The 22,641-nt window shown below is 44.7% G+C and overlaps 1 protein-coding gene across 1 annotated transcript in view; it reads right to left on the bottom strand.

Annotated features, from left to right (window-relative positions):
- Positions 1-22,641, bottom strand: part of auts2a (activator of transcription and developmental regulator AUTS2 a) — a 363,956-nt gene that overhangs the window by 181,449 nt on the left and 159,866 nt on the right. Inside the window, exon 3 of the mRNA XM_008289372.1 lies at positions 3,159-3,260. Coding sequence (XP_008287594.1) covers positions 3,159-3,260 — 102 coding nt within the window. The remainder of the gene's footprint in view (positions 1-3,158; positions 3,261-22,641) is intronic.

Here is a 22,641-nt window from a genome sequence, read left to right on the forward strand (position 1 = left end):
CGCCGCCACCGATGGAGGAAACAGAAGTGTGAGCGCTAACTAAACTAGCATCAGCAGCCAAGTACTGCCTGTGTGTTCTGGACACTTCCACCCCGTCAGAGCGCTGCCCCGGGGTGGAAGTGTCCCCCGACCGCACAGAATATTCATCATTAATTGGGCCCAAATATCCAGAGAGCAGAAAGTTCTATTGGGACCAGCCCTACTAGTTATTATACCAACTATAGACAATAAATATTATCAACTAATGAGCCTTCCAGCATCAAGCCCTCCTTGTATCTGGACCTCCGTCTGGACAATCCGACATAAAAGAAGGTTTTACATTTAGTGTCGGATTACAACTGTATTTAGACTCAGTATGTTTTCCAGTACTGTGGACACTTGGACAAAAGTTGGAGAAAAGTTGACGGCAGGTTTTTTTCAATTTGTGTGTAAAATAAATATTCAAATAAATTCGACTGCAACAAGACGCATTATTCTGCACAGTTTCATAGATACCAAAGAGAAGGACACAGATATAATTTGCAACTGTCTGCTCAATATGACCATAGCAATCAATTTTAGATGAACCAAAACTTAGCATGAATCATTTTATAATTATAGAGGCCTTCCCAGTAGGTTGCTGTTTAATGTCTGTGCTGTGGTAGTAGTATCTGGTTAATGTGTAGCTACAAGAGATCACACCCGCACATGACAAACGACGTGTTTTATCGCTCTGACAATCAAAGGCATCCTGTTCCTCCATAGCTTAGATGTTTTTTAAACCTCCATTGTTTGTGTGGGTACGCTGCTGCACAGCCACAGTGCAGTGTGACAGAAATCAGCAAGTATCATTTCAATTTCTGTTGTCAACATCAAATTACTTATTTCATTTCATGCCCAGTCAAGCATTGTAAAGCTACACGCAGAATCAGTTTTGCTTCAGTTGTTTGGCCATGTCTTTCTCAAAGACTAGCTCGCCTCCCAACTGACAGCTTTAATTATGGCCAGATATCTGATCACTTCGCTGGAGATTCTGCGCACAAATCAAAGAGCAGGGGTGGCTGTCTGGCAGCGAGGTCCCTGGAGCCTGCTCGCTTTACATCTCAGAGGATGTCACAGGGTGAGGGGACACAGAGCTGCTCTTTCTTTTGTCAGTTAATGCTTGACTTCAGCTTCTCCACGAAGAACAGCGACCAAGGTCCTTTTTTTTCTTTTTTTTTGGTAGCAGTCATAAAGAACCTCTGGGAGAAAAAGTGTGTGTGTGTGTGTGTGTGTGTGTGTGTGTGTGTGTGTGTGTGTGTCGGCTCTTCACCTGAAGTATTTCAAGAGAGCACTTACGACGTTTAAGATTTGCCTCAAAGTGCTCTGCTGAGGCCGAGTTTTAATGGTTCAGATGGATTATATCACATTAATAACTTACCTTTAGTCCGTGTGACACACTGACAGGAAACACAAACACGCCGTCGTCTGGATTCTATAACTGTGGTGGTGTTTGTGACACGGTCGCTAAGAGGCCTGAGAGCGGTATCATAGTGAAAGACTTTCACAACTACATGAAAAAGCCAAGCAGGTAGGCTGATGTCTAACCAGTGATGCTCCTGTACAACTAAACTGCATTCCCATGTGTGTTTAATTTATGTTTTTGAAGTTTCTCCCACATTTTTTTGGTTAGCAGGATGAAGAGTCCTGCTTCGTCTTATAAACGATTAGTTGGCTGAAAAGGAGCGACAGTAAACATAGTTGTGATACATCAGAAAACAAATCGGGCAAAAAATACAATTTGCACAAAACTAAATTTTAATTGCAGTTTAGTTGTACAAGGAGGTCATTTCTGGAGGTTGACAAATTAAAAGAAAAACCAACAAAACCTCCAATAGGTGTTGAGATCCTCTACCTGTAATGACCACATCACATGATTCACAGAGTTTTTATCAAACCAATCAGAGGCCACGCCCATCAGGATGGAAATGTTTCATCACAGGTAAAGGTGGTCACTGCAAAACAACTTTTTATTGATTTGCAGTGACCCTTCCCTCTAAAAGGGGCAAGTGGGTCCAAACCACGACAGCACAACAGAACCGCCTGACCAGCTCACTCAGCAGGTTCTTCCTTGAATTTGTCACTCGTCTCTATCTCACGATAAAGGCGAGGGCCCAACAGAAGGCTGAAGGATCCACACACCATCACCACGTGTTCAGCTACTTTGAGTTACAGCCACTTAAATTACACACACATTAAAAACTGGTTGATGAACGGTTCTGTTTTCTACATGGAGGGAACACATTTAGTTCACCTTGTTTGTCATTTTGCTATTAATTCATTTCTCTTTCCTCTGAGTTACCTGCCTGCTGCTGCTGCTGTGTGGCACTTCCTGGTTGGAGGCTGACAGAAGGCGGGGCTGGGGGCGGAGCATGAAGGCCCTCTCACGGACCAGACCAAGAGCTCTGACATCATGGGGGGGTTTGGGTTTCTTTGTATTAGTCTCAGCTGTAGCCTATATGGTTTCCCCCCCATGCGTTACATGTGGTCTGATCAGCCGGTATATATGTTGTGTCTCAGTCTGGCAGCTCTGTTAGTCTCGTTCATGTCCAGTTTTGTTTGCCTCATTTTTCAGTAGACTTACATTTTGTTGCCCTACAACTCTGATTTCAGTACTTTCAGTTGTTTTCTTTCTTCTTTTTTTTTTTTGTAAAATGTGTTTTTGGTTGGAGAAAATAAATTTCTCTTTTGTAAACTTTAAGCCTGTGTTTTTGTGCCTGGTCCACAACAACAACTAAGGCAGCTCATGAATATTTCCAGCAATTTAATTTGCCTATGAACTAGTAAATTGGCTTTTAAAATGTACGTAAAATATTTCCTCATCAATTTTAACCACTTTAAAGAATACCGACATTCTCAACAATGGTAGGACTTTAAACACAGCTGTGAATACGTCTCTTCTTCTTCTTTTTCTTCTGAGTAATTGTGAATTTACTGCCTCGTCTCCTTCGTGCCTGCCTTTAGCACTGCCGGTTGGATTTCTGTACCCATGAGCTAAATGCAACCGTTCAAAATGATCATGACCTCAAGTTTTTGACTCTGACATTTTAAGTAGATCCGACGCGCCGAACAGACGCTGGACTAAGCCTGACAGGACTCTGACCTGCTGAAGTGGCGAGCCGGCTTGTTAATGTACTCACATCTGTCAGTCTGTCTCTGGAGCTGCTCCTGATGGAAGGCTTGGACTCGCCGCTCACGCTCTCGCTGTCACTGTCCTTGCAGTTGTTCTGCCCCGGTTTCAGCTACAAAACACAACACACAGAGAGAGAGAGAGAGAGAGAGACCAAGGGTTAATAACATGAAGCAAAACTGTTAACAGTGCAGTTTGCAGCTCTACACGGATAGCGCTGGCCGGGGAAGGCGTCCCACAGAAATCGGTTCATGAATATGTGAGAACTGGCAGGAGCCGCGGAGCTGTCTCTGTAAATCTGTCATGTTTCTGAGCCTATTCAGCGGCCATCACTCCGCTTGCCAATGATAGACGCCATCTGATCTCGCAGTATGAAACTCCTCTCAGCCCACGAAATAGAGAACAGGGACAAAGACCCCTCCAGAACCTTCAAATGGAGCCACTATCCTTTCCAAGCAGACACCACATGCTGAGGCAGCAGGAGATCAGCAAGTGTCATCCTCTAGACTCTCTGTTCGAGATGCAGCAAAGTGACAAGAATAAAGAGGAGGACGTGCCAATCCGTGAGCATCTGAGGCCCTTCAAAATCTGGAGAACAATAAAAAGACTCTTGGGAGTGCAAAGCTGAGCCGGAAGGAGGGGTATGTGCTCACTGTCCAAGTCTGCGATTGATGTCCATGCTGGTTTCTCCGAGACCAGACAAATGCCGCAGGTTTCATTTCAAAGCACATAAAAAAAGCTGGCTTTATGGGACAGTGCAGTAAACGAGTGCTCTGCCTCCTAATAGGAAAAGCAGAGAGTGGTGAGCATACACAGGACTTGGATGACAAGATGATGGCACTCCCCTCTTCCCTCCTTCTCCTGCTCGGGAGGACGGGGACACACCACCGTATATGTTTGGTTTTTTAGCGCTCCTTCAGGATTCTCCTTTCAGGTATCGGCCATCATTTAGTGTGATGAAAGGGCACAAGGTGGGGGAATACCAAAAGAACCCTTGAGTTGAGCAGATAATTAAAATGAAAATGTTCTCTTTTCTGTAGCCATTAGCGGTGTGAAAGGAATCCTGTTCCTTGGGAGGATTGCATGATGGGTGGAAGGCGGGTGGATTCGCCGGAGTGCTAAACGTGATAAGAGAGTCTCGGCACTGGGAATGCCTGATGGGCCCGTTTGACTCTGTGTGCGCACGTGTCTGAATATGTGTGTGTGTGTGCATTAGTGTGTGTGTGGTCAGACGGGGCTGAGGCGAGGCTGGGGAGAACACGTAGGAACCCAAAGTGGCCCGTGCGCTGGTCACATGCGCTGTGATAGCGCTAATTACCTCCAACACATTTTATTCCCACAAAAAAAAAAAAAAAAAACACACACAGGGCACATTCTCTCTCTTCTTCTTGTAAATGCCAGTTGGTCTGAAGGGACTTTACATATTTTTAGAGAGAAAGGGGGAATAATATCTCATCCACCCCGGCCTGTGAACTGATCCTTGAAAAAAAGGGGGCGAGGGATGCTGTTTATGCCCCTCAGACTGCAGCTCCTTCATCAAAACACGTTGACCTATAATGTGTATTAACCAGCCAGCGTCCCTGCTGACAGCAGCGGCCACTGCATGCCAGCACACTCATGCATTTATGAATGTGCAGGAAAAAAAAAAAAAAAAGGAAGAACTCGGCTGCTGCTGATTCCTCCATCAAATATTCGCCGCCCAAAACCGAACTCATATATGGTGGGCTTATAAAGGATATAATCAGGCAAGTGTGAGAGAGATATAGAGATTTGTCTTTTTATTAATCAATGTGGTATCACTGTGCAGCGGAGAAACCACATAATCGCACCATCTGTATCCTGGCTTATCAGTGGGAAAGTACTCCATGAAATCAGAAATCTTGCACAAATTTCTGTCTGAAGAACATGTCTAATAAAGACATTCCAATAAAGAGCGTCTCATCTTTCAGGGCTATTACATAGCTCGGGACCTGATTACACAGCTATTTGAAAACGTATCCCTGAGCTTGTTCCCTTTAATTTCCCCCTGAGCTCCCTTAAATTACTTCAGAGAATTGTGTTTTTTTTTTTTCTTCTTCTTCTTCATCCGCTCTCTCCCGTTTTTTGAGGTTCACATGACGGATTCATTTCTTTTTATGGTGTGATTTATGGAAGTCTTAAGCAAATGGAGGGAGCTGTGGTGGTCAGCGCCATCAAACAGTGAAGCTGAAATTTAATGACCTGCTGTCTGATGATAAATCTAAATGAGAAGTCCATGTGTGTGGGTGCGGGGGACGTCTCTGTGACCTGATCTGATCACTCCCACTTGTTACGGCGTGCCAGTCGTTTTCTATACGCTTTATGGGCTTTTAAACTCAGCTTCAGTTTTAAACCTTCTGTAATGAACGCCGGCACACTTTTACCGCATTCAGCAGAAGTCTTAAGAGATGAGCTGTGCAGATGCCCAGACTGGTGCGCCGCTCAGAAGCATTAACATAAAGACATTAATTAAGACACAGGTTGAGGCACGCAGATGCATTTATTTAATGACCTTACTGTATCTGCTCAGCCTGGCTAAGAACTGGCCCTGCAGGAAGATAACAAACAGATGGTTTTAATATTCCAGAGGCTAATTTCACAACAATTAAAGACACAGCAAGACATTAGCATCTAATGAAACATTTAAACTACTAGTAAGTGCATCTGCCATTAATTTCCACACAGTGAGGTCTTGTTTTCCTACAATCTGCTCCGTGTTAGGGGGATGAAGCTTTTTTTTTTTCTTCTCATCCTAGTCTCTCTTACCAGTCTGAATTTACTGAAGTAGAGAATCAACAACTGTTTTCAATCAGCAGTCAGTGTGATGCTTTGGAAGAGAGCAGCGAAATCTCAGCATGGTCCTGCCCGCAAGTTTGAGAAATCATTTACCATTTGGTTTAGATCATTCCTACAAAAAAAACAAAAAACAAAACAACAACATAATGACACTTGTACTTATGTTACAAGCACCGTTTTCAAACAGACTAGAGCAGCTCCTCCAACATGACTCGCTTTGAACTGCGTCTCTTGGGATCAAACCTGCTGTTGATTAACTAACAAGTGAGTAACAGCAATGAGCAGCTCCAAACAGAAGAACGTTTATTCACAAGTGACGACTGGATTCATCTTAGCCAGCAAGTACACAAGTTCAAGGAGGAAGACCCCATATCCTGATAACATCCTCTTCCTCCATGACCCTGCTACAGACAGGCCTGGCCAAATCTAAACAAGACACTTACTCAGAACTCTTTCAAACCTCGAAAGTTCTCAGTAGACGGGGAACCGTTGAAGTGCTGTCAGGGGAGGATTTTGAATAACGGCTTACTGTTGCTGGGACCACACAAGCCCTGTAAAACCACAACACCTCCCCTCATGACTGGAGGACTCCGATGTACAGCAGATAGCACAAATCTAATCTATGCATCAAAACAGGAAAGAGCCCACCACTTCTGGATCTAAATTACACAGTCGTCCTTGTCCATGGATCCAAACCTGCACTGGGTAAACCAGGCGGTCATTTTATGCTTTCACCAATACGGTGACTGGGAGCTGGCACTGAGGCGGGCTGGACAACATCAAATGAAATGGCAGGGACTTTCTCTGAGAGTCTACGCCAAGCTGAGTGGCGCTCTCTAAGAGAGAGGCTGCATTTAACCCTGTTAAGGGAGGTCCTGGATCCAGCTCCTCTGATGATCATGTCTCAAAAGAAGAGCCACATACTGAACTGTCTGGAAAATACCACCATGAGCAAAGAGGTGACACCTGATATGACCGACTGCTCCTCAGCATGCAAAGCAACGTGGATGATGAGCATCCTTACACTGACCCCGACACAATACAGAAAACTAAAAAAAACCCAGAATGTGATCTGGAATAAGGATAAAGATGAGATGATGATGATGATGGATGTAGGATTACTCTGACTTCACTCTCTCTTGTTTGTATTGTTCTATTAGACAGGCTTAAAAGAATATTTGAGATTTATTACTATTATGTTTTTTTATTGATTTGGATAATAAAGACGGACAACTGAGTTCTTAGTCCTGCTGAAGTCATCCGTATCCTTCCTCTTTCTCCCTAATTTGATCTCTCTGAAACTAACGGGATTACATCATACAAATGAAGATGCTCGCTGGGTTCAGATGGAACGCGCCTCCTCCTCCCCGCACTGACATCTGGTCCAAAACCAAACAGTAAAAATTTAAATTTTACTCCAACATGGCAGCTGTGAAAAAGATTGTGCAACAGTTTTCTATGACCTCATCGGGGAGGCCAGTGCACCTAAATCAGAGGGACTTAAATTGCTCTGGGAAAGAGGTATTGGGAAAAACACTGCTGAAGAACAATGGAATGAAGCTTCTATGGGGCTGGTCCACCTCTGGACAGGAAGCCAAACATAATCATCAACTAGAAGATTGGGAATTGATGCTAATGGACACCAAGACGGATGGCTGTGATCAGCTTTTAAAATATAGTTGGGTCAGAGCTCAGCCATGTGTACGTAGAGTATTATCACTGAGACATTATGCAGGGCTGGGGGGTCAAGTAGTTGTTCATGCGTTTAACTAATCCTGAGAAACACATGCACACATCAAAATGACGGAACATTTTAAAATTGTTAAATTATCTGTAGAGATGGAGTAGATACATTTTGTTGAACATCTACTGTTATAGGGCTGCAAGGTGGCAAGTTGGTTAGGTAGGCTCACAGCTAGAAGGTCGCCGGTTCGCATCCCGGTGAGGACACCCGGGATCTTTCTCCATGTTCTCCCCATGCAGCGTGGGTTCTCTCCAGGTTCTCCGGCTTCCTCCCACAGTCCAGAAACATGCTGAGGTTAATTGGTGATTGTAAATTGTCCGTAGGTGTGAATGTGAGTGTGCTTGGTTGTCTGTCTCTAAGTGTAGCCCTGTGATAGACTGGTTACCTGTCCAGGTGAACCTGCCTTCACCCTGAGTCAGCTGGGATAGACTCCAGTCCCCCATGACCCTGGTGAGGATTAAGGTGTAGGGATGGATGGATGGATGGATGGATGGATGGATGGTAGTTCTACCACTTTGTATTCACTGTTCTTAGTTGTTCAGTTTCAGAGGAAATACAACATTCAGAATTCATTTTAAACACAGCACGTTTTCCAAGGTTGTATCAATCAGTGATGAGACAACACGACTAAATAAACAATTAGACAGATTTTTCTAATAATTTCATCTGCTAGTCAAAAAATAAATAAATGCTAGTTCAGGTAACTAAGACGTGTTTTAGTTCAGGACAGCTCTGGTTGAGTTCGCAAACACAACAAGACAGTGAACGTGAGGTTTCTAACAAATGATCCAATCGATGTAGAATTACACAACACTAATGTGATAAATACATAAAATGTGTCTTCAGTAAGAGAAGACAGCTCATCTTATCTGTACACAGGCAAATGATCTGTTAATGACTTCCTCTTCAGAGCTCGGCTCTGGCATGGATTTCCAATAAAGCACTAGAAGAAAGACGTTTCTCGACTGGCCTTGACCAAAGATGGATTCTTCTCATGAAATCTACTGTATAATCGCTCGCGCGCTCTTGAATTTCAGTTAGCCTTTACATAAATGAGGGAAAGTGTGTAATAATGTTCTGTAAACAACAGTCCTTACACGCAGCCTATTGTGGGCGCTGCTGAATGAAGCGTGTTTCTCAAATACCTGTCTTGAGATGTGTATAGAACAGCAACATGCATGTGTGTCACAAAGCAAAACATTTCATAAAAAAGGACTAAATCAATGTGGAACGTTGGCTTTTCAGTCACGCTGTTAGCAACAGTAGGAAGACGGACTGAACGGATTCTACGCTGAGATGCGTTCTAAGATCAGACGAGATATCCCATTCGTCCCTGTTCTCCTGAAAACAGCTATTACAACATTGTCTTGAACATGTGGAGTCAATTATTTTCTCACTTACTGAAAAGTGCTCACCATTGCCATAGTGGAATTTTACAAGTGTATTGACCTATTCTCAAGGGCTGCACTACAGACTCAATGCAATCAAGCACAAAAGTAGGCCTGCTAACATTTCTAACCACAAAGGCCTTTTTAAACAGAGCCATACACAACCGACCTGCCCCGGCAACTCCGCCCCCCCAACGCCATCCCTCATCCCGCAAAAAAAAAAAAAAAAGACAGAGAGAGAACCGGGCTCAGTTTTCTACTGGCCTCAGTGGGATTCTGTAGCCATCAGCTCCTGGTTTCCCTTAGTTACGCGCAGCAGCAGCTGTGGAGCTCGGCGGTAATAAAACCTGGAGCAATTTAACGGCTTTTATTGTTCTTCTGCGGCTTTCACAACAGCTAACCTGTCCTCTCAGGATCTGGCAGAGAGAATCCCACTAGGCCAGCAATGAAAGAGGATCTCATTTACCTAAAAGCGCTTATAAATTTTTAATTTGCTTTAACAAGTAAATTAACAAGTCCCTCATTTGGGAAGTTTTATGGCTGCTTGCCACTGAGGGAGAACCATGAAAGTTTTATAGATAATCCACTACCTAGGCTCTGTTGCTGATAATAAATTGTCTATTTCCTGCAGCACTGTCAAATCCCCTCAGTTTCCACTGACTACACTTTGAATATCTCCTTTATGCTACCTTCAGAGGTCTATATACTGGGGCTATTAAAGTGCTGGGGAGCTTCACGACTGAGCAGTTAAAATGAACAACTTAAAGAATTTCCGTCGACTTTACGCCGACGCTCTCCCATAGCCCGAGGACACACCGTTGCCAAACATTAGACCACATTAAGCATCGCTAATTATGTCCCTACCAGCCTCTACATCACATCAGCCTCACAGTGAGCCCATCTAGAAACACCACCTAGGGCTGGTCGACAACAGCAGTTGGAAACTGCTGGGCCTGTTTAACTCACAGCTGGCTTTATCTGGCGAGACTGTTATGTGGAAATAAGGGCCGAGGGTTCATCGTTGCCTGTAAGATAGGGCTGACATCGGGCCCGGCGTCATCTTTCTGACAGTGGCTGTGTGGGCGAGCCCACCAGCGTGGCCTGGCCCTGACCCTGTGCTTGGCTCTGAGGCCCAGCTGCTTTAACTGCCACAGACAGGAGCCCCGCCTGGCCCTCTCATCAGCCATAACCCCTTCTGCCACCCTCGGTCACAGCCTGTCACTGGGCATCAGCGCTTGGCTTCCATTGCCCCAGATTTGTTTACTGTTAGCTCGGTGTGTGGCAAAGAGGTCACAGGCATACAGTGTGATAATAACTCTTAATACCTCTTTTTATCTCTGTCGCTGAAGCACGGATGTCACATGTTCTTTCATCTCTGTGCCTCAATGACATATTAAAAACACATGGCATGTTTATCCTCAAGCCCACTGTTTGCCCGTGGTGAAGATGTCACTCGCAGTCAGCCAGTGCAGTAGTTTCTGTTGGTATGGAGGTAGGTAACCATGGAGAAGCTCCATTTCCTTTCAATCCTCCAGCATCATTGTGTAGCAATGATCTCTGGCGACCTTGTCAGACATCATTTTTCCAGCAGGGGAAAGATCAGTGACGCCGAATGCACCCACTCCAACCAATCTCAGGCCACAGAGGAGGCTTTTCTAGCCGCTGTGCTGGAATGTGAAGCCAAAGCAAAGATACGGAGCCACTGAGGACTAGTCACAGCAGCCGCAGGGTGAGAGCATCCTGAGGAGGAGTGGGAAATGGAGACTCATATGGGTGAGGGGGTGGGGAGGGGTAAAACGCAGTTGAGAGCACTGTCTTGATCTCATCAGTCATACTAAGGACTCCATTTCCTCCACCGCAGGCTGGAGGCTACTAGAGCTTGCGGCTGCATTTATATACTGCCATAAATCTCTGATCTATGACGACATTACAGACAAATCAATATGCTTTTAACATCCATCCTCTGCCCTGCGTCGCAATCACCCTTCTCACAAATGGTCATATAATGCTGTAGTCTGGTGGATTGAGTTATGGGGACAATTCCCAGATTTAATAATGAACTGAGCAGGTGGAGAAAAAGTGTGCAGCGGCGGTGGTGGTGATGGGTTGGGGGGAGAATATAAGAGCAGTGGGAGACCTCTACTCTCTCAGATCATATCTGAACATCTTGTTATAGTAGCCCAGCGTGGCAGTAAAATAACCTTCCTGCCCACTTTACGCACCTTCAATTCCCCGAGCTCCAACATTCCCCGTGTACAGCAGACGGAAAGCAGGCCGAGCGACTGTTGTTACTGGATTTCCTTCCCAGAATGCATTGTAAAAAGTATCCGACGACTTCAAGCTGCCCAGTTGAGTGCTCATCAACACATAGCGACTCATCAAAGTAATTTGCATGCAATTAATTACATGATTCCCCAGCTCTTCAATATCTGCTACGGTGTCGTTACTTCAATATTGGCTTTCAAACACCCATCCAACTAAAGTCACAGACAGCGTGCCAAATCACAGCTCCCCGAGCTGGGCAGCCTCAATAAAGAGAGGTATGGAAAAAAGACAAAAGCAGAGAAAAAGCCCTCTCCTATCGGCTTGCAGGGGCTATCATTTCTCTTTTTTATTGCCATTTATTTTCCTCCAGGAATTCACTGCCAGTATATTGGCAAGCCTTCCAGTAGATGGAGGCAATGAAATTTAGTGCAGACACTTAACACTGGGTCAAGCCTTGTGTGAGGCTCATGTGTGGTGGTAATATGATAGACAAATGCTTCTAGTTTAGGGAAAGAGAGCGTTTTTATGTTACAGGAATAGCAGCAGAGAGCTCGTCGTGACACGCCGAAAAAAGAATAAGCGGAGCCCTTTGCGAGGAGGAAGAGGACACAAACATTTGTAATGTGCCAGAGCCCCGTACCCTGGTTGTGACTACGAGACGACCTATGTAGGTCATAGCTGTGTCATTATGCTAAACCCCGGGGCGCCGAACAACGACTGGCTGGAAAGTAATGCAGCAAATAAAGCCAGGAAACCTATAAGCTATTTGAGATTAATTAAAAGACATTCCACTTAAATCCTCTCAAGCCACTCAATAAACACGTCATTTAAATTCATCAACTCCAAAGCAACACAAAAGAACGACTGACTTTTACACACATTAGTGCCAATTGCAGCAAATAAAGCAAAGGTTGTCCTCACTGACTAACGTACATGCATTAACATTTAATGGCTGCATGAGCTAACATCCATTCACTTTGGGAACATATGACATCATGTTAAGTCGCCTTTGCAGTGACGATGAATGCTCACACTTCATAGAGTAATTCAGGGGATCTATTTCCACCACTTTGGTAAATGCATGGTTGCAAAATAAACGATCTAATTAACCAGTTAGGGTTGCATTAACTTAATATTGTGTATAATTTAAACCATTAAAAAGTCAGGTCTGCAATAGCTGAATTAAAATTCAAGTTGAGGTGACTTAATGAAATCGGCTTGATAACTTAATTCTTCTTTACTTTAAGTCTCCGTTCATTTACTATCGAACACTGGAGCAAAAAATAAAAATACTTGCATGCATAATTATTGTAATTAAGTACATGGAAATACCAGATGGAACAACCTTATTTTTACGAGCAATCAACTAAAAAACCTGTGTTTGTGCTACCAATCATTAAAAATGAAAAATAATTCCCCAAACTCAGTGTTCTAGTAGTTAAACAGAATTTCATTAGAAGTTGTCATAACTCAAAAAGATGGACGCAGACTGTTGTTTTGTTGAGCCTTTTCTAGAAAGAAAGACTGGCTTTGTGTCCCTTTTTTTTTCCATGGGTGTTTTTTGTTTGTTTTTAAAATTATTTTTATTTTATTTTATTTTATTTTTTTCCTCTATCTGTCTGGGTTTTTTTTTTTTTCCTCTTCTCTCCTTTTTTTAATATTATTTTTATATTATGTCTATAGTATGTTCTGAAAACTTGTTCTCTGTAAAACAAAAAGTTCAATAAATATACATTGACCAAAAAAAGACCCCTTTGAATAACTGTCTGGATATCTGGAGTCATTTCCATCCAATTACAACATCTAATAATAACCCAGTGGATGTTAAAGTGAAGGTCAGCGGGTCACAAGTTCATCTCTCGTGAGCAGGAGGATATTACCATTTAGCGAACAGGCAGCCGCGCCTATCGAGCATCGCTGGTGTGAACCAACAAGAATGATAACGTCTCACCTTACCTGCATTTGGCTCCATCTGCGCTGCTATTCGGGGATTAGAGGAGGCTGTAAAATCTGATGGCAGGATATACATTTCCTATTTGGCTGTCCCAGCGTGCCCGCCTGAGGTCAGCGCCGTTATCGCTAATCCCCGCTGTAAACGTCCTCATTTAGCCACCTTCCTCAAATTCACATCTGTCGTTATCAAGTCGTAAAACAAGACAGCGCTACAGTCCCACCATATTAATGGCAGCCTGAGTTTGCCTGGCTCGTGAGGAGTCTGCTAGTAAACATCTGCTCTGGCTGCTTTCACAGACTGGTAATGGGAAACAGCACAAAGCCAAGGGCAACAAAAACACAGCCAAACAACATGATTTTAATTGAAATAATCAGGATTTCAGAGGCAAGAAATAAGTCAGAGGTAATGCAACGGCGAGCTGTACTCTTCTGATGCAAGATGGCACATGAAGGCAGAATACTGTCCACTGACGTTACAGTGCATTACACTGACCGCGCACCCAATTCCTTTTCATCTGATTACTCATAAAAATACAGCCTGGGTGTTAGGCTAGAGATCCTACAGAAAGCAACGTTTGCATTGCTCCAGTGTTCGTGCGCTGCTGGATTTTTGTTTGTTGAGCACATGGGATCAACCCGAATACAGAATGTTCTGACACCTGCTGAGATGGAACAACAACATTAAAATAAATCTTTTTTGGTGACACAGCACTGCTAGTAAATGACTCACACAAGCTTGGTTTCTTCACCAGGAAGCTAGTGCTGCTCCGACATCTGTTTGGCTGCAGTTTGACCCGATATAAGGACGGACGAACCCTCCGTGGTGCAGTTTTACATTTTAGCTCTAGACGCCGCTATGTTGGCAGCGCCTGACTCGGCCTTGCTCCTGATGAATTTAAAAATGAGCTAAGGGGTTGAGTAGGGTGGGTAACGTGAACGAATCTGTGCGACTGACTATCCTGTGACAGTACCCACCTGTAGCTCAAAGTGGCCACGCAACTAATTAAGCATAACTTTTAATGGAACTTAAACAGGTTAGTTAAATAAAAACCCACCCCCCATACAGTTTCCATCAAACAAGGAAACGAGAACCAGAGACAAGCCCGTGTCAGGCCGTGCACACGTTTATTGTTGCTGTAAAGTTTGTCATTTTAACATGAGGGTCTATGGGGACGACTGGCTTTTGGCACCAACCCCTAGTGGCCATTCGAGGAACTGCTTCCTTTGAGCCATCATACACTGGATTTATTAATCCCAATTTAAGAGGAAATACAAGCTGTGATTTTAAGGCAGCACACATCTCTTCTTGCGCTACCGGTATGAGCGAGGTAAAACAAACCAAAAAAAAAAAAACAGAAGCTAACAGCAGCACGTAGAAATGTTTCATCACAGGAAAAAAAAAAAACATCACTCAGAACAACTTTGCATTGATTTGCAAAGATCCTTCCTTTAAGGAACCAATATGCCTTTAATTTCTCACCCGTCTGTGAGCATATGTGCACATATCTATCTGTCTGCCGGAGCCTGCAACTCAGAACTGTTTTAACAAAACCCCTTAAAAAGTTGGGACTACTTTGGAAACTGGAAAAAGTTCCTGCGTCTCTGTAAAGCCACAGTAACTGGGACACACGCTCGTAGCAGTTCAATGAATGACGGTTTTAACAAGACTGTCGTCTCGTTTTCTCTAAACTTACTCGTAGCTCCAACCATAAGGAACGTAAACACAGATTTATTATTTTACAGCCTGACTGTGGAAATAGCAGAAGTCACATGATTTAGGCCGACTCAGCACCGGGAGCAGCTACCTGCCACCAAAGACCTGACGGCATCCAGCGATGACTGCGCTGCTTGTAGAAATAGCTTCCCCCTCATGTGTGTAAGGCAAATTACAACACACGGGGGACCTGTTACATTTCAGCCTAGTTCCACATCGCTTGGCTTAAAGAGAGACTATTTAGGTGGTTTAGTGAGCTTATTTATGTTGAGAATTACAGAGAGATCGAAATCCTGTCAGTTTTTTTCTCCCCCCTCCTCCTCTGACAGCCAGTGTTTCCAGCAGCTATCAGCGATCTTGGCAGGGCAAAAGAATTACTCCGTGACCCTCTTTGCAAGCCATGCCCTTACTCTGTTTGTGTTTTGGTCTGGGCTTCCTCTAGCGAGTAATGGACTTCCTTCAACTCATAAATCACACTTGTACACTCCTTTTGATTTTTTTTACTCCCTTCTTTTTTCTTTTTCTCCTCCGTGCTTTGTTTCGTGTAGCATGTCTTTGTTCTTGTAAAGCCATTTTCTGTCACAAAAAGCAGCCAGACAATGCCGGCCCTTCTTTCTCCCCGCGCTTGGAAAGGCACTTTTACAGGGACTAAGGGCCACAAATGTCAACCACAGGAAGGCTATTATGAGAGTAAAATTACTTCCTTACTGTTATCAATCCACTCTCTGGACCCAGCGAATGGTTAAAAGCCACCATGAAATAGGGCACAGTTAGAGTTTTCTCCTGGGTCCCAGCCAAGGCTGCTAACCTTGCTATTAAAGGCCCCGACAAGCTTTGTCAATGCAATCTGCTGAATGCCTTGAGTGACATGCGATCGATATCCTCCACTCTCCCGGGTCATCACCAGTGACAGAGGCCTAAGTAATAATACAGCTCTAGCTGCCTCTAACTTAAATGCTTCCACTGCCACAATATTTCTTTTTTTTTTTTTTTTTTGTCTTGGGGCTTGTGAGCTAAATTTTCTGCACTGATCGAAAGCGGAAGATATGGACGGAGGGAGGGAGGGTGGAGGTGTGCTAGGCGGTGGTGTGATGAAGAATTGCTATGTGTCTGGACTGATGCTGGTGAGCGTGGTGAGTGAGGACGGCTGAGGTGGGGGAGAGAGGGAGAGAGGGAAGGCACAGAGGGAGGGGGCTCTGATAAATCGAAAATGACTGGCTGCCGAGTTGTAATCTGCCAGCGTCGAGCCCCCTGTAGCAACAAGCCAAATGAAAAAGCACGCTGACAGGCCGGAGAGATGGAGGGCCTGCGGTAGATTGCGGTGGCGCAAGGGGGGAGAGAGAGAGAGAGAGAGAGAGAGAGGGAGAGCGGGGCGAGCAGGGGGGAGGGAAAACAGGCAGAGCAGGGAGGAATTGTGGGGGAGACGTTTGTTCATGGAGGTGCCAGGCAGCGGCGAGGGGAAGCTATACGGGGTGGTCGGCAGTAAATAAAGCGCACGTACACACACAACCGTTACCGGCTGAAAACATAAGATCTCATTACAATTTCTAATAAGGTCTAATGTAAACACAAGCAGTTGGCAGTGTTGTACCACCCATCAAGAGCTGTCAATTAGCTCTACGCTGAAAATGTGTTCTCAGTGTTTATATGGCTGGGCCTGCGTGTGTATACAGAAGGCTTGTAAATCTCTTGTTATATGCTATATTTGCATTTTGCATAAGCACCATCTGAGAAGGATGTGTGCAGCGGCAGCTGTGGTGTCCTTCACGAGCAGGTGAATCGAGCTCCCACATCAAAATCCAACACAAGAGCTCCACCTACTGCAAGTGCCTCCTCTGTGCCCCTTCCTCTGTTGTTCAGGCAGCCAGGCGAGCGCTGGGAAAACACCAGCGGGAGACGGCTCTCCATGTTTAGGTTATTACTACCCATTCCATTAAATTACAAAGCAACCTTTCTCATTGAACATTACTGTCAGACTGAGGTAAAGCCAATCCAGACAGGGCTAATAAGGCTGCAGCAGTTTGGCCTTGTCTCGCTGCCTGATACAATGTCAGCTGCAATGAGAGCTCCGAGCTAAGCCCGCTCTCCCCTCCCAAGTATTAAGTGTGTTAGCCTGATGCCTGTTAAGCAGGGTCTTGCAGGAGCAGGGCCTGAGAGAAGTCTGCCTCACTGTCTGTGTGCCTAACAGGCCTGCTGGCCTGAATACACAACAGCACTCCCTTGCAAAAATGCAAGGTCAATTCAGCAGCAGCGGTGAGCTCAAGACAAGAGGACCAGCATCGTAATTGGGAACTCAATAAAGCTCATGTGGAAAATAATGTAAGATGGTGCTGACAGATCCCACCCACCAGGACCACAGAGAACCGAGAGCAAACAATCTGTCTGCACAGCCATCCATAACCCTACACAGAGTTTACACATCTACATCAGATGAGCTGCATATATTTAGAAATCACTAGTGGCACAGCATGGGGCCTGATGAATTCACAAACAGCAGGAAATAGCGTCACTGTATTTTCAGTGGAATTATCTGCAGCTCTTTGTCTGTTTATCCACTGCTGCTTTTTTTCCCTCTGCCTCGCGACAGCAGCAGACATGCCCAGCAAGGCAACAGGGGCCTTGAATCTGTAAAGGCTGCTTCCCTCCTCCCCCTGTTTCATTTGCAGACCCGTGGCTCACAGTCGGACTGTCTCAGAGGAAAGCCATCTCCCTCGCAGCATGGCTGCTGTTTCAGGGCAACGCAGATCTGCCGTATGCACCCCGACTTCCCGCGCTCCCACTGGGCTATTCAGGAAATCACGGCTGATACTGAGCCGTTTGTCTCCCTTTTGTGCTCACCCCTGGTCGCGCCGTCGCAAAAAAGAAGGAAAAAAATAGAAATATAGCTTTTTTTTTCCCCCCCTGAGGAAACACTGAAAATTATTTCTGTAACCCTCAGTGTGGAAATTTTGGTGAATAGCACACAAAAAATTGAATAAAACACAATTTAAAAGGCAGGCTCTGCAGGAGTGGGAGTCTGCCTGTGGCTTTCTGAGTTTGCTGGGGAAAATTGGGTTCTCAGCCTGAGGTTTATCACTTGAAACTTCAGGCATTTACTGGAACAAAACTGGTGTAATCATTTCAAATAGGCCAGTACGAGATGACTTTATATAAGCAGCGCGAGAATCCACTGAGGTCTAATCAAAGAAACACTGAAGAAAGTAATGTGGGAGTTGTACTTTGCATTTCTGTGGCTTTCCACTGTGACAGTTTTTGTGTCAAATGGCTTTGAACTACATCGGCTGTCTATGGCAGGAGTGCTGCATAAACAAACCCAGGAAAAGGGATCATAGACTCATCACTGCAGATCTGCTGGCGCTGGCTGCGGCACACATATTCCAGAGCCACAATCAATTATCCTGCCAACAACAAAAAAACAGGCCAAAGAGGCAGCTCTCACATAATTGTGGCTAATGAGCAATAAAAAGAGGGATAACCTGCATCACAAGGCCTTGTCCATCACGTCGGCTGATAAGATTACGTATGACTTCAGAGCTAAAGTTGGAGACGTATGCGAGCAGCAGCGGTTCCTCTGATAACGCTGGAATTTTAGTTTGGGTCAACTCATGTTTTTCAGGCCGACTCCTGACCAGCTCTGCTTCACTACAACCTGCCTCCACCACAACCTCCAGAGCTAATCCACAGCTTCTCAGATAAGCTTCTTTTCCACTCCGAGACAGACTAAACAATGGAGCATGCCCCAAAACAAAACTTCCCAAAATCTCTCCGATTTCACCAGATTCTGTGAAGCCCCCCCCCGACGCAAACACATCAGTGATCCATTTTCTGCTGAGCCCGACACAAAACCCCGTCGGAGGCTGTGAAGTGTTGTTGCGCCTCGAGGAATTATTTCTTATGGCGAAAATGATGAAAAGGGAAAGTTTTAGCGAGAAACTACTCTTTCTACAGAATCAATTAGGCGAACAAAACTGCAGCATTAGCTTGTGTCTACAAACAAGCGCTCGCACCTTAAAGCAGGAACACTGAGACGGCGTCGCAATTTCAAACAGTGTAAAGGTACTTGTAATATAAATTATGGAGAAGCTCGCTGAATGCAAATGAGGACTGTACACGGCTTATTTTCAATCCGAAAGACGAAAAAAAAAAAGAAAGAAGCGAAGCACAGAAAACATGCAAAGCCGAGTACAATCTTAAAAGTGAGAGGAAGCGTCGGGGGTTTGGGTGAGAAATGCTTTTTGCTTCCCTGCAGTCTCACATGAGAGCACAATGTGAGTCAAAGAACAAGGTTAAAACAAGCATCCACTGCTTTTAAAAGCACTCTTTCAACTATGGTTTTTATCAAAACTTTTTTTTTCCCTGATAACTCTTCATTTACAACTGTCTTTATAAACTCCGCTTCATGAAAGGATGCCAAGTTTTTATAGGGCGGAACGACTTGAGCGCCGGCTCCGAAGAGCTAATGTCGAAATTCCCCCGAGCTGTCTTTTAAACACACGGGTAAATAATTCAGCACAGCCTGAACAAAGACTGAATCTGAGAGAGCGCGCCGGGTTCTCTCGTGTACGCTGCACTTTCTTTCCCCGTCCCACAAGAAGGAACAATGAGTCGGGCACTACTCTACACTGTTCGTGACTGAGAATTTTTCTGCTTTATTTTCAGCTTTCAAAGTTGATTTTCAAGCCCCAGCCAGAGCTGCTGCTGCTGCTTCAGTCAGACTCTCTCCTCCCGGACTGAGAGCTGCAGCACACGAGGCTGTCAACCTCCTGTTGACCTGAGGGTGGTGCTACATGACAACACATCAGGTGGAAGCAGGAGGACAGCAGAAATAACTGCAAAAATAACACATGCTGCAATTAAAATATGCAGCGACGGTGGCTATGTATAGTGCGTGATGAGAGAGTGTTGGTTTGACAGAAAAGCAGAAACACTCACGCCCACGCGACCGGAGGAGGCACCGAACTAAACAGAAAATACTCAAGACAAACATCATTACCCTCTCTTCCTTCAGCACCACTTTAGTTTTACTGCTCTACCTCTTATGGTTTGCGAGCTAAACTTCACCGTTGGAGGAGGTTTCCAGAAGGAGCCCGTTCACCCACAGCCGGCAGTCTGTCCCTGCACAACCCTGAATCCTCCAAAAACCACGAGCACGGCTCAGATTCAAACACTGGGTGAACGACAAGGAGACGTTTCAGAGAAGATCACGATTAACGGTCGAGAAAAATATCTAGAATAAAAATAGAAAAACTAATTCCACATAAGGAGCTAAAGGACAAGTCGTGTACACAGAGGGAGCAGAGAAACCCTGTTCCTCTACATCTAAACTGCATTTAAGGAAAACATATGATTTAATTCTGTATTGTGTTTGCTTTGATGCATCATAAATAAGCATTTTTGCCATTTCATGTACTTCTTTTTACCCAGAAAATAAAGAGAAAGCATCAAACATGTCGTGAAAGGGCCACATTTTAATCTGAATAGTGACATATTTCTAACAAGTTATGAAATTAAATGAAAAATACTTTATTTATTGGTGTCAATGTGTCATGAAACTTTGCAAAAACTCTCCAGACAGTAAGTGAAAGTAAAACTCACAACGTATGACTGCTGCCTCAGACTAGAAGTCATTTTTAATAAATCACAGTTTGTCGAGAAAATATGTTTGCTGCAAAATAAAATCAGATTTCAAATTAAAAGCCTGATTGAGAACACAGTTTAGTTGTAGGAGACAGGATTGTGAGGCTCCAGCCAACATCAGCCCCTTTAAAGCACCTAAAAGTTGGGTGTTGAGTTGCATCATGGGTAATGTCAGTGTATAAAGATGTACAGAACATAAAGACGATGTTCCAGGCTCTGCTGCAATACTAAATCAGGCTCTTTAAAAGCCCTCATTCACATTCAGTAAGTGAATAATTGTGCAAAGGATGCAGCTCAGAGCTTAATGTCGCAGCAGGACGGTTTTATGGAAACAGACGTTTTATCTTGACAAAGGGCAGAATATCACAGGGACAGGGAATGTATTTACACAAACGCAGGAAACAATCCTCTCAGTGCGCCGGCAGACGTAAGAACAACTGACAGAAAACACTGTAGAGAACCTTGAGAAGTATTTTTTCTCTCAATGTGACTCGAGCTGGCTTTGGCTGATGAAGCTCTGCCACACGGTGAGGCCGGTTTACCATCGAGGCCACGGCGGAGCATCCTCACTTCAAATCAAATGTTAAATATCCCCTCATTCTGTTTGCACATCAGCTCAGCATAAGACGTCGGCGTCTTTCTGTGTTTTCCCACCTGAAGACGACGCCTTTATTTCGGAGGGGAGTCGGCTCTCTCTCTCTTCTTGAAACCGACTTGTGTACATACTGTACCGGCAGCTCTGTTTTTGCCAGAGCAGCAGAGTGAACAGTCTGCAGCAGGAATAATAGCGTTGCTCTGCACACAGAGCGCGGGGGAGCAGTGGTTGGAGGGGATGTGTGGGGCGGCAGGGGCTACCTCTGCTTGTAGCCCCGGGCCAGACTGGGAATCAGTTCAAAGATTCCCCATATAACTCTGATTAAAAATACACAATGGATCTTTTTAACTTTCATGGCTAATAATTGATGAACACAAAGGCCCTCTTGAATTTTCCATGTGAAAGAGGAGCTGACATTCGAAAGGTTCACTGAATCCGAGCTTGTAGCCCTTCCTCCCTCTTCCCTCCCTCTCCACATCTTCTGCTCTCCATCTCCTTGTAGCTGCGGGCTAATTGCAGCGATTTTAGATGATTGTTATTAAAAACAGGCAAGCGGCGGAGCTTTGCGAGCTCAATCCCCTTGAGGAGAGGCCCCGTCACACCGGGAGCGCCTGTGCATCCTAATGACTGCAATCAGGGCCTGCGAGAGCGAGGACCCCTTTGTTTTCTCCGACGCCGTGAAGGAGGTGTGCGCACAGCAACACACTCCAATGCTCTTCAGGATGAATAAACCTGAAGAGAACAACAACAACAGCAGCAGCGGCGGCGGCGGTTCTCTCCTTGTCGGTGCTTCCTGCTGCAGCGAACACACAAACCGAGCAGCTATTCAAGGAGGCGCCCGGGCGATCGCAACACACAAAACAGCAGCAACTTGCACAATACACAAATGCACCATGTTTTATTTACATTTTAGGCCGATGCTAAATGTCAAGAGGCTTCATTAAACACAAAAGAAGAAGTTTAAATTCCTATACTGCACACACTGGCAGGAGCATAATGTAAACTGTCAAATGTGCAAAGGCCAAACTAGCAGCGTCCTGATGGTGGAAGTGCTGAGGCGAACACACACAATGCACAAACTACAGGATGTCTGCAGCATGTTTACTGTGGAAAACTCAGGTTTAAGCACAAGGAATGCTAGAAATGCAGTAGAGCAATTGTCCACCACTAAAAGGGCTTTATCATGACTTAACCTGGACACGTCATTTTTGCAAACACTGCAAACGCTATCTGAGTTTGTTTCACAGCAAATTATCTGAAATTCTTGTCGTGAAAAACTTGGATTTGGAGCACAGTCGAAACAGAGCTGCCAACTATGTTGATAATTATAATTGGCCTGAGTCATTTTTCTACAGAAAATGTCTAAATTCTCTGATTCCAGCT

The sequence above is a fragment of the Stegastes partitus genome, unplaced genomic scaffold (assembly GCF_000690725.1).
Source record: "Stegastes partitus isolate 25-593 unplaced genomic scaffold, Stegastes_partitus-1.0.2 Scaffold610, whole genome shotgun sequence".
In the NCBI taxonomy this organism is placed as follows: Eukaryota; Metazoa; Chordata; class Actinopteri; family Pomacentridae; genus Stegastes; species Stegastes partitus.